The 12,892-nt window shown below is 43.1% G+C and overlaps 1 protein-coding gene across 1 annotated transcript; it reads right to left on the bottom strand.

Annotated features, from left to right (window-relative positions):
* Positions 1-6,512: 6,512 nt before the first annotated feature.
* LOC146635804 (uncharacterized) lies at positions 6,513-7,403 on the bottom strand. Its single transcript, XM_085350217.1, has one exon. The coding sequence runs from the start codon at positions 7,401-7,403 to the stop codon at positions 6,513-6,515; it is 891 nt and encodes a 296-aa protein (XP_085206343.1).
* Between the last annotated feature and the right edge of the window lie 5,489 nt (positions 7,404-12,892).

The raw sequence follows: 12,892 nt of genomic DNA, 5'->3' as shown, positions 1-12,892 counted from the left end.
GCCTAAAGGAAGGTGGAATCCAATAGAAGAAAGATTTGGATGAAGGGGGAAGCCTTAGGAAGACAAGTTTCTTGACATATCTGGAAAAGAATAAGAGAGGGTGGATTAACTAAATGTGGAAATTACAATGAATTATTGTCAGGACCCAGGACCATGACAATTATATCTGTCCTTTCAGAAGAGTCAACCAAAAGACTGCAGGTACAGCAGAAGTGTTAACTGAAAGATGTAATACTGACAGGTAAAACAGTGTCACCCTAGAAAATAACACTCTATAAGAAGGCCAGAGGATTTCCTCCAACAAATATATTCAAATTGCAAATTTCAGTCATAACAGTGTTTGTGAGCACTGCAGAACACCCACAATAAGAAAGTGAAAGCGCACACTGTGTTTGAATTACAAGACCTAGAAAGAACTAAGAAAACTACAACAATCAGACTTTATCAGATATTTCAAGAAATGGTTTCCCTTAAATACACATACAAGCACATACCTATATGTGGCTAACTCCACCCTGTTATGAGGATATCTTCCATGTCCCTTTCATAAATGTGCATTTGAAAATATTAAATCTGACCTCAGTTTTTAAAAACAAAAAAAACAAAACCAAACTTTTAAAAAGTGTGTTTTATTTCCCAACAGTGTTATTTTTTTTGTAATGATTGATAAGATGACTTTAAATGTAAATTATAGTTTTATTTTTTATAATTAATGCACATCACATGGCGTAAATGTTTGAAATACTTCAACATCCTCTCCTGTAACTCTCTTCCTTTGTGGCATGACTAACCACAGCAATTATTTATAAAAATATGATTCAAAAAAGTTATTTTATTTAATAACCAATTACAATTCTTCATTTTATTTATTCATTTTATTTATTTTTCCACTGACTCCACTGACTAATCTCTAAAAATATACATGAGTTCCGATTTTAGATTTTTGGTTGAATTCTCCATATTATTATCATCAATAAAATATCATTTCCTCCTCAATTATTGGTAAATGAAATTTTGAGACAGGTTTTAGAGGACACTCACCTTGCCAGCAGCCCAACCTTCTCTTGCTGTGTTTAAGACTGTAGTAAAGTGATATCAGGCTGGAATATACATCACTTTTATAGATTAGTTCATGTGTTTGTGTAGCAGGTGAAAGGAGGGCTGTGGGAGTTTTTGCATGTTGCACAACAAGTGCATATGTTATGAATGTTTTTTCTTCACAGTTAATTTCTATAGGAAAATTTCTTATTGCTCTCATATTTTCCAGGGAAACTAAAGCTCAGAATCTTTAATTTGTTTGACTATTGATAATGGCACAGTTTTCTTTTCAGTCAGGGTGGCCCAGTTGTTTTGGGTTAGGAAATCTTAGTTTCACCGGAGTGCAGCATATGACAGATAAATGCTATGCTCAGCTATCATGATCAAAGTAAATAGTCATTTTACTTGTATCTCTCCCTTTCTAATTATGTCCCCATCTATTTTCTTTACACTTACATTTTCGTCCATCTCATCCTGGGACTACTGTCACTGAGGCAAGGCTGTGTTCTGTCTTATTTTAAACATTCAGAAGTAACTCCTCTAATAAAAAACAAAACAAAACAGAATTTAGATCCTAGCTACACTACCAACTATCAGCCTATTTCAAAATTGCCATTATTTACGGAAATTACTGTCACAGTCTGGCAGAGGCAGACTGTAGGAATTTGACGTGGAGGACCCAAAATGCAGACACGAAGGAACTTGGACAAAAACTTGAATATTAACAAAAAGCGAGCCGTTTAATAAGGCTGGTAAAAAAGGTGCAAACAAAGGGCAAGGCAAACTGAAGTAAAACTAACATCAACCTAAACTGGGAGAACTAAATAAACAACAAGGAAAAACCTAGACATGAAACTTGGAAACATGGCGTGAACAACAGACAACCTGACAAAGAATGAACAGAAACACACAGACTAAATACACAAAAGGGTGATTAGGGGAAGTGGAAACACATGGGGAAACAGCTGACTAGTGTCAGACATAACAAGACAAAGGAAGCAAAGCTGACTGCACTGACATAGGACACAGACCTTCAAAATAAAAGAGGAAACAAAAGATGCAGACATGACAATATAAACTTGACAAGATAAGACACGCAGGATATATACACAAAGGGTGAGGGAAACTTAAATACAGGGGAAGAAAACACAAGGAGTCTAATAACCAAATGAACTTCGCTAATCTAATGAACTTAAACATAAATAACATCCAAATAAACTAAAACTTAAAACGCTGGGTCAACAGACCCAGGAACCTGACAATTACTAGAAAAAACTGTTGAAAATCAATTCAGGTCACTATAAATTACTGAGTTGTGTCCCTTTTTAGTCTGGCTTTCAAAAGCAGCACTCTACAGAGACCACTCTCTTAAAAGTCTATAATGATCTATTAATGGCATCTGATGCAGGGAATTGTTCTGTTATCTTAGCCCATGTTCTTGCTTGATCTTAGCGCAGCCTTTGATACCATCGACCACAAAATCCTACTTAACAGGCTTAAGGTTTGGGCTGGTATATCTGGCTCTGCCCTAGACTAGTTTTCTTCCTATTAGTCAGATAGGACCTTTTCTGTTAGGACTGATAGGTTCACCTCTAACATTGCTGCCCTGACCTGTGGGGTTCCACAGGGTTCACTTTTAGGTCCATTATTATTTTCTTTTTATATGCTTCCTTTAGATGGTATTATTCAATCTTTTAGCGACCTGTCTTATCATTTTTATGCTGATGACATTCAGCTGCATATGTCCTCATCAGCTGGATAGGCTGTCCACCCTAGTCCAGTGTTTAACTCAGGTGTATGATTGGCTTTCAAGCAACTACTTTATTCTAAATACGAACAATACCAAGACCATGATCATAGCTCCTCCTGAGCTACATTCTAAAATTAGTCAGGTTCTTGCCTCTTTCTGTCCTTCTGTCAAGGCAAATATTCAATATTTTGGAGTAATATTTGACTCTTCTCTGGGCCTTGACTGTCATGCAAAATCTTTGTCTCGTTCCTGTTTCTTTCACTTAAGAAACATCTCTAAACTGTGATATATGGTTTCCTCAGCTGAACTGGAAAAACTCATTCATGTATTTGTGTAATTACGTTTAGATTACTGTAATTCCCTGTTTACTAGCTTGGATAAATCATCTCTCTCTCGCCTCCAGGCAATAAAAAACGCAGCAGCCAGTATACTAACTCATTATAGCAAGCGTGCTCACATTACTCCCATCTTAAATTCTTTACATTGGCTACCAATAGAGTTCAGAATTCACTTTAAAATTCTTGTTTTAACATACAGAGCACTAAATGGCCAAGTCCCAGATTAGTTATCCAAGCTTCTTATAAAATACACTGCTGCTTGTCGTCTCCGCTCACAGACTCAGAGTCTGTTGGTTGTTCTCCGTGCACGACTGAAGACAAAAGGGGACAGAGATTTTCAGTCTGTTGCACCAAGACTGTGGAACAGTTTACCACCACAATTGCATGTGGTTGACTCTGTGGATCCTTTTAAAAAGCAGCTAAAAACTTTTCTGTTCAAACAAGCCTTTTTTTTTATCTACGTATTTTATATTCTTCACATTATTTATCTTATATTTAACCTTTTACATTGTGTATAATGTCTATTGAATGTACTGTTTCTTTCAATCTTTGTGTACAGCACTTTGTGACTGTCTGTCTGTGAAAAGCGCTTAATAATAATAACACTTACTTACTTCTCCTACACTACCGCATGGCTTACGCTAGCATCAGCAACTTTGTCTGACTGTGAGAGCTTGTTACTAGCTGTTGCTGGTTCTACTGCTGACAATGCAGCTGCTAACAGCGGCCCTTCAAGCCAACTGATAGCTTGTATAATTATATTAAAAACAAAAAAAATAAGTTCCAAAAATGTTATTCTGTTCATCTGGATGTAGCATTTTCAGCGAGAGAAAAAAACACACAATATTGACCCAGTGTATCAGCCCACCACGCAAATTCCCAGTATGGCAGACTACCAGTCCAGCCTGTTACATTTTATATTCCTTTGTAAAATCAGTCTGCCAGTACACTTGCCAAATGCACTTCTCTCATGTTAATGTGCTCAAAGCTAAATTGTGAAAACCTGTGTTGACTTATTGACTTGATAATTCTTATTGTGTGGTTTTCTGTCCGGATTCCTGATGTTAGGTAATCAGAACGTGCTTTGTAGCACATGTCCTTGATGTCACCTGAAACGAACATAGTAGGAAAGTGCACAGCACAGGGTGAACAGCACCACATCAGGTACTGAGGGAGAACATTACAATCTAAAAAAGATACACTCGCTTCGAATGTTATCAAAAATCTTTGTCTTCTGGCACGGTCTGTTGGATACTTGTTGATAGTTGATAGTTGTTATGTTTGTGTAGGTAAATTAAGTTAAGCTACATTTTATAGCTTATTATAATTATAAGATCATCTGAATTTGCTTTTCTATTTATTTTCTTTCCTTTTTCTTTTCTTTTCTCAGGCCAGGGTCTTTCTGTGTGGAGTTTGCATGTTCTCCCCGTGTTTGCGTGGGTTCTCTCTGAGTATTTCAGCTTCCACCCACAGGCCAAAGACATGCACTTAGTGGGGATAGGTTAACTGGAAACTCTAAATTGCCCATGGGTGTGAATGTGGGAGTGAATGTCAGTGTGAATGGTTATCTTTGTCTATGTATTAGCCCTGTGACAGACTGGTGACCTGTCCAGGGTGTACCCTGCCTCTCTCCCTGAGACAGCTGGGATAGGCTCCAGCGCGCCCCGCGACCCTGAAAAGGATACGCAGAAGCAAATGATGGATGGATTTTCTTATGTATATGCAGGTTCAGAATTAAAAGAATAGATTTAAAGTATTTCATGTTTTTATTAGTATTCTTTAATACATGAAACCTGTGCTTTACATAGCAACTGATAATAATTGAAGAAAGAATATAAATTATTATATATTAGAAGGGCATACAGTGATAGAGAAATATCATATTTTCACACAACTCCTAAAGGTAAATAACAGTAAAGGAAAAAAAAAAAACATTTCAAGAAACAATAGCAGGACTTCAGATTTGGTCTTCTTCCTTTCTTTCTTTACTTTTTTCTTTCTCTGTATATGGTAAAAATTGGAGTTTTGTATTACCATAATTATTATAGAGACTCAATGGACCAAAAATAAATAATCCTAATGCATTACAATATGTATTCATGCACACACATACAATTGCTGCAGCAGCTTAGCAGATAGATTAAGACAATGATGTCCACATTGATATAAAAAGGCCCCTTCGTCCGAGCATAAATTCCCTTCACATGTCACTCTTAATGCCAAGATCTAAGTTATGTCTTCCTCCTAAAAATGTCATGTTTTTGCATCTGTCTGGTGACATTCAGGCAATGAAGCATAAAAAAATCAAAACTTATATAAGTGGTACGTTCTCCAAAAACAAGGGTAAGACACCTGTGGTAAGTGACTCTGAAAGACACACACAAGACTATATATATATATATATATATATGTATATATATATATATATATATATATGTATATATATATATATATATAGGTCCCTCATCCTATTCATGTAGCCCCTTCCGCCGGGGTTACTTGCGTAGTAGCATTCCAACAACGCCCTGTTTTCGTCCCTTGCCCACCGATGCCTTCTTGTTCCAGTAGCCCACTTTTCGTCAGGGTGCCCTGGTTCCTCAACACCTGACGCGGACTACGCTATCTAGCTGCTCTGAACAAGCTCTGAGTACAAGATCCATAGAGGCTGGGGTCTATCACACCAGGCAAGACCCCAGGTGCAGGCTGTGTAAAGATGCCCCAGAGACAATCCAGCACATAACAGCAGGGTGCAAGATGCTAGCAGGCAAGGCATACATGGAACGCCATAACCAAGTGGCCGGCATAGTGTACAGGAACATCTGTGTCGAGTATAACCTAGAAGTCCCGAGGTCAAAATGGGAGATGCCCCCAAGGGTGGTGGAGAATGACCGAGCTAAGATCCTGTGGGACTTCCAGATACAGACGGACAAAATGGTGGTGGCTAACCAACCGGACATAGTGGTGGTAGACAAACAGAAGAAGACGGCCGTAGTGATCGATGTAGCGGTTCCGAATGACAGCAATATCAGGAAGAAGGAACACGAGAAGCTGGAGAAATACCAAGGGCTCAGAGAAGAGCTCGAGAGGATGTGGAGGGTGAAGGTAACGGTGGTCCCTGTGGTAATCGGAGCACTAGGTGCGGTGACTCCCAAGCTAGGCGAGTGGCTCCAGCAGATCCCGGGAATAACATCGGAGATCTCTGTCCAGAAGAGCGCAGTCCTGGGAACAGCTAAGATACTGCGCAGGACCCTCAAGCTCCCAGGCCTCTGGTAGAGGACCCGAGCTTGAAGGATAAACCGCCCGCAGGGGCGTGCTGGGTGTTTTATATGTTTTTTTTGGTTTTTTTTAATTTTTTTTTTTTTTATTCAAAGTTAGACCCATTTTTACTAATTGTTGCTTATACAGCTCACACATTTACCATTTCTGTGTAGAAATAGCAGTGGTAACACCAGACTGCTCGGCAGATTAAACCAGACTTGACTTCCGATTGTAACACAATTAACATTTTCTCTTGAAATGCACTGTACAGCCCAAACCAGACCCCAAGAAAACCTTAATACCAGCAGCCCCAGTATGACTACAATGGTGTAAAACACCTTCTGCTTTGACTGGTCAAAGCCTCCACCGTGTTTTCTTGGTCCTGAATGAATCAAACCACAAAGAACAGAAAGGCTGCAGAAGGAGACAACCATCAGCAATAGTATCAAATGGCAAAAATCCAAAAAGAGAAAGGCATTATTATTCGTCACCCAGCCTATACCTATAAAGCAAAACAGCCAAATACAGCCAATGCTTATGTTTCGGATTCTGATCCCTCTTTGGTTTTTCAGGCTCACATAAGTTATGGGGTGAACAACAGCCAGATAGTGCTCCACGCAGGTCAGAGTTTGAAAGTAATTCTCTCCGTACCACGTCAAAGTAAAAAGAGTGTCCCCTACTTCTAACATGTTCAAATTTTTCTTGTAGATACCACAGCAGCTGAGGATATTCCCTGAGATGCCGACCAGCTCCATGATGACCAGGTGGTAGGTGAAGCTGTCAGAGTGGCTTATCGTAGAGGGGGAGCACTTCTTACGCCATTCTTGGAAGCCATGGTAGAGGATGAAGATGCAGAGAGGGAGGAGGAGGAACAAATTTGTGATGCTGAATGTGGTGAAGATGAGAGAGCCTGGTTCTGACATGAGGCATTCAAGGTAAACTGGAATGTGGGCGTTAATTGAAGAAAGGTTTGGGTGAAGAAAAGTGGAGTCACTGGAAGAGGAAGAGTTTACTGACATCTAGAAGATAATCAGATAAATAAAGTGTTAATATTACATCAGCTGTACGTGTATTTGTCCTGAAAAATGCATTTTTTCTTTTAGTAAAATAGAATCAAAAATTATTTACTGATTGTAGATAACCTGCTGTTAGTTTGGTATTTTGTCCTAATCCGCTTGCCGTACCTCCGTGCAGGTGTGTGTATGTTTTGAGTGGTATAGGCGCCATTCCGTTATTGAATCCAAGCATGTAAGTTCTCTGCTGCTGTGCTGGTTAATAAAACCACGTTAACTGAGATTACTGCTTCATCATTATCATACTGGTGAACATACAACATGGTGTCAGAAGCGTCGGAACACGAACAGTATTTTTTTTCCCCGTCTCAAGTCTATTTTGTGGGTGCATTTTTTTGTATCCGGACTGCAGACAGCATGGCGGAAGGATTCAGGAGGCCTGACCCGCTTGTTTTCGATGGTAATGTTGCTGAAAATTGGCGCATTTTTGAGCAAGAGTCTGACATTTTTATAGCGGCGGCACACTCTGACAAGCCAGCGCGCACACAAGCCTACATATTGCTCAACTTAGCAGGTCCCGAAGCTATAGAACGGGAGCGGTCTTTTGTTTACGCGCCAGAAGTGAGAGAGCCCGGTGATGGAGGATGAGTCCTCATTCCTGCAGAATCGAAGGAGGATCCTGAGTGCCTCAAAAGGAAATTCAGAGAAATGTGCAGCCCACAAACCAACGTCACTATGGAAAGACACAAGTTCAACACGCGGAATCAGAGGACTGGCGAGACTGTTGAATCCTATGTAAGTGATTTACGGATTAAAGCAAAAAGCTGCAGATTTGGTGATCTGAGTGAAGAACTAATAAGAGACAGACTAGTTTGTGGCATCAACAATGACAATTTAAGGAAAGTGCTACTGCGTGATAGTGATTTAACGCTAGCAAAAGCCTTATCCGTCTGCCAGATTCATGAAATGACTGAAGAGCATAATAAAACACTTGCTTTTCCTCAACAATCTGCATCAAATGTTGATGTGCTCCAGCCCACATGTACAAAAAAGCACAGAGGAGATAAAATGAAAATACAAGGAGACAGGTCTGAAACACAGCATGTCACTAACTGTACTAACTGTGGGGGCGCTCATGTTGCAAAAAAGAGCAAATGTCCAGCTTTTGGGCAGCAGTGTCATGCATGCAAAAAGTGGAATCATTTTAAGAAACGCTGCAGAGCTGTTCAGCCTACCCAAAATGTAGCAAGAAACAGAAAGTCAGTTCATCATGTGGAACCAGACCAAGCTGATGACAGCGGAGATGACACATTCTACGTTGATGGTGTAAATCTGCAATATGCAATCCATGCGACTGATGTGCATGTGAAACACAAAGAGGAAGTTTTTGTCACCGTGCAGATTAACGGGATTCCTGTTGAGATGAAGGTGGACACAGGTGCTAAATGTAATGTGGTTCCCAAGAAAACAGTTAACATTATAAGAGCAGATAAACAAATGAAAGCACACCCCAAGTCCGTTAACCTAGTAGCATTTGGAGGCAGCAAGATTCAAACCTCAGGTGTAATTAAGCTGCAGTGTTTTCTGCATGGGCAGCCACATGTGCTATCATTCTTTGTTATTAATGAAGATGTTCAGCCAATACTTGGACTATGTGCATGCAGAGAAATGGGACTTGTATCATTCAGCAATGACGTCCACCAATTGAGCATGTCTGCAGATGACCTGTCAGCTATATTCTGTGATAACAGCTTATCACAGAATGCAGCGACTTATTTTCTGATGAGCTTGGGAGGTTGCCAGTCACCTATCGCATGACACTGAACCCAGATGTGAAACCAGTTGTTCGCCCAGCACATCGCATCCCTTTGGCCATGAAAGACAGGGTCAAGGCAGAGCTGGTCAGGATGGAGAAATTAGGCGTCATTACTCCCGTCTCAGAGCCGACAGACTGGGTGTCTTCCATGGTAGCCACCAACAAGAAGGGCAAAGATGAAATCAGGATATGCATAAATCCTCGAGATTTAAACACTGCTCTGAATCTATCCAAGATGGCGCCGCGTATGGATGCCCTGGTGCTTCAGTGCGTTACTTCTGTTTTGTTTTTGTGCATAACTTCTGTGTCTGGGCACTCCTCTGGATATTCCAACCCGTTCTCACTCCCAAAGCGTAACATTTTACGCTAGGTGACAAATCGTCACCATATTACGTTTTCGGCTACCCACCACGTTCCTAAATGACGACCTCGGAAAAAAGAGGACATATGAGAACCGTCTGGACTGAATCTACACATGTTCGCTCTTTTTCTTCAAATCACTTAGAAACACGCTATTTAACATCATTAAAGACCTGGTTAAGGTCAGGAATAAGGTTATGGTTAGGGCTAGGGATAAGGTTAGGTTTAGGGCTGGAATACAGGGCTGGAACGTCTATTACCGCGGAAGTGTCATTCACTGGATTCCAGCCATAACCCGCCGCGTACCATAAGAACGCCGAAGGTCTCCTTTCGCGTTCCTCAGGAACGCCGCGGGACGTGACAAAACGTCGACATGTTACGCCTCGGGAGTGAGAACGCTCTGGATATTCTTACACCAGAGAAGAGCTTCTTAACTACAGGACTACAACACCTGCGGATTTACTTCCAATATTTGTCGCATCTGCGGCAGATTTACTGCAGACTCTGATCAGGAAAGTGAGACGCCGAAAGAGAGGTAAGCGAGCCGGCGCACTCGTGCGTCTGAGGAGACGTGGACTGCGAACTGCTCTTCCTGGGATCTTCCTTTCCAATGTACGCTCACTCAGGAATAAAATAGACGAGCTGGCCCTGATGAGAAGCATGAACATGAGACTTTGCCTCCTCCTGTGTCTTATGTTTTACGGAGTCGTGACTCTGTGAGGACATCCTGGACTGCGCGCTCAAGCTGGAAGGCTTTCATCTGCTGCGCGCGGACCGGCAGGCCTCTCTCTCTGGTAAGACCAAAGGTGGAGGTGTCTGCTTCTACATTAATAGTGGCTGGTGCACAGATGTAACAGTGATTGCTCAGCACTGCTCTTCCTCTCTGGAATACCTTTTTATTCACTGCAAACCGTTTTATTCTCCGTGGGAGTTTGCTTCATTCATCCTGGCCGCTGTTTACATCCCGCCAGATGCGGATGCGCAGGCAGCTCAGTGCGCACTCGCGGAGCAGATACTGCACATGGAGCGGACATTCCCGGACTCTCTCATCATTGCTCTTGGGGACTTTAACAAAGCCAATCTGAGCCATGAGCTTCCCAAATACAAGCAGTATATTAAATGCCCGACCAGAGAGGAGAGGACATTAGACCACTGTTACAGCACGATCAGCGGGGCCTATCGTGCGGTGCCCCGCGCTTCACTCAGACTTTCTGACCACGTCATGATCCACCTAATCCCCGCGTACAGACAGAGGCTGAAGCTCTCCAAACCTGTCATGAGGACCAAAAAACTGTGGAGCAACGAGGCTGTGGAGGAGCTTCGCATGTGTTTGGAGTCTACAGACTGGGACACAATGAAGGCTGCTTCTAACAGCTTGGACGAGTTTACGGACACTGTCACCTCCTATATCCACTTCTGTGAGGACAGCATTGTGCCATCACGCACCAGGGTGAGTTATAACAATGACAAACCCTGGTTTACTCCTAAACTCAAAAGGCTGTGGCTGGAAAAGAGAAAGGCGTTCAGAAGCGGAGACAGGGACTGCTACAGAGAGGCCAAGTACAGGTTCACTAAAGAAGTGGACGTTGCTAAACATCAGCACTCTGAAAAGATGCAGCAGCAGATCTCAGAGAATGACTCGGCCTCTGTGTGGAAAGGTTTTAGGAATATCACCAACTACAAGCCAAAACCCCCCACTCCACTGATGACTTGCTCTTAGCCAACACCCTCAACGACTTTTACTGCCGTTTTGACAAGCCATCAGGCAGCCTTCACACCTCCAACGGCCCCAACAATAGAGACACTTTGGACACTCATTCCCCCACCTCTCCCCCCTCCATAGAGCCATCACCACCTTCAAACACTTCACCTACAACACCCCCCTCCTCATCCCACACAAAAGAGGATTTCACACCACCTCCTCCCACTACAACTCTTCATATTCATGAAGAAGGTGTGAGGAAGCAGTTTAAGAGTCTGAATGCTCGAAAAGCTCCCGGCCCAGACGGTGTGTCTCCTGCCACCCTCAGACACTGTGCAAACGAGCTGGCCCCAGTGTTTTCTGGCATTTTCAACTCCTCACTGCAGGCATGTCATGTGCCTGCCTGCTTCAAGTCCTCTACCATAATACCTGTCCCCAAGAAACCTAGGATCACTGGACTAAATGACTACAGACCCGTGGCTCTGACATCTGTGGTCATGAAGTCTTTTGAGCGCCTGGTTCTCTCCTACCTCAAGACCCTCACGGCCCCCCTCCTGGACCCCCTGCAGTTTGCATACAGAGCCAACAGGTCTGTAGATGATGCCATCAACATGGCCCTACACTTCATCCTGCAGCATCTGGACTCCCCAGGAACCTACGCCAGGATCCTGTTTGTGGACTTCAGCTCTGCCTTCAACACCATCCTTCCAGACCATCTCCGAGGCAAGCTTTCCCAGATGAATGTGCCTGATCCCATCTGCCGGTGGATCACTGACTTCCTGACGGACAGGAAGCAGCACGTGAGGCTGGGAAAGAATGTCTCGGACTCCCGGACCATCAGCACCGGCTCTCCTCAGGGCTGTGTTCTTTCTCCCCTGCTCTTCTCCCTGTATACTAACTGCTGCACCTCCACCCACCATTCTGTCAAGCTAATCAAGTTTGCAGATGACACCACCGTTATTGGACTCATCTCGGATGGGGATGAGTCTGCCTACAGGAGGGAGGTTGAACGTCTGGTGTCCTGGTGCAGCCACAACAACCTGGTGCTGAATGCCCAGAAGACAGTGGAGATTATTGTGGACTTCAGGAAGCACACAGCTCCACTCCCCCCCATCATCCTGACTGACACCCCCATCACCTCTGTGGACTCATTCCGCTTCCTGGGTACCACCATCACCCAGGACCTGAAGTGGGAGCCCACCATCACCTCCGTCATTAAGAAAGCCCAGCAGAGGATGTACTTCCTGAGGCAGCTGAAGAAATTCAACCTGCCAACACGGACGATGATGCAATTCTACACTGCAATCATCGAGTCCATCCTCACCTCCTCCATCACCGTGTGGTACGCTGGAGCCACTATCAGGGACAAACAGAGACTGCAGCGTGTTGTGCGCTCTGCTGAGAAGGTGATTGGCTGCAGACTCCCATCTCTGCAGGACCTGTACACCTCCAGGACACTGGGGCGTGCAGCTCGGATCTCAGCTGACCCTTCTCACCCTGGACACAGTCTGTTTGACCTGCTCCCCTCAGGCAGGAGGCTCCGGTCCATTCGCACCAGAACCTCTCGCCATAAGAACAGTTTCTTCCCCTCTGCTGTTGGACACATGAACAATAACC

This window comes from Diplotaxodon limnothrissa, linkage group LG3, assembly GCF_057381915.1.
Source record: "Diplotaxodon limnothrissa isolate DT_005_m linkage group LG3, D_limnothrissa_male_GT1.1, whole genome shotgun sequence".
Taxonomy (NCBI): domain Eukaryota; kingdom Metazoa; phylum Chordata; class Actinopteri; order Cichliformes; family Cichlidae; genus Diplotaxodon; species Diplotaxodon limnothrissa.
This window is presented reverse-complemented; position numbering and strand designations above follow the sequence as displayed.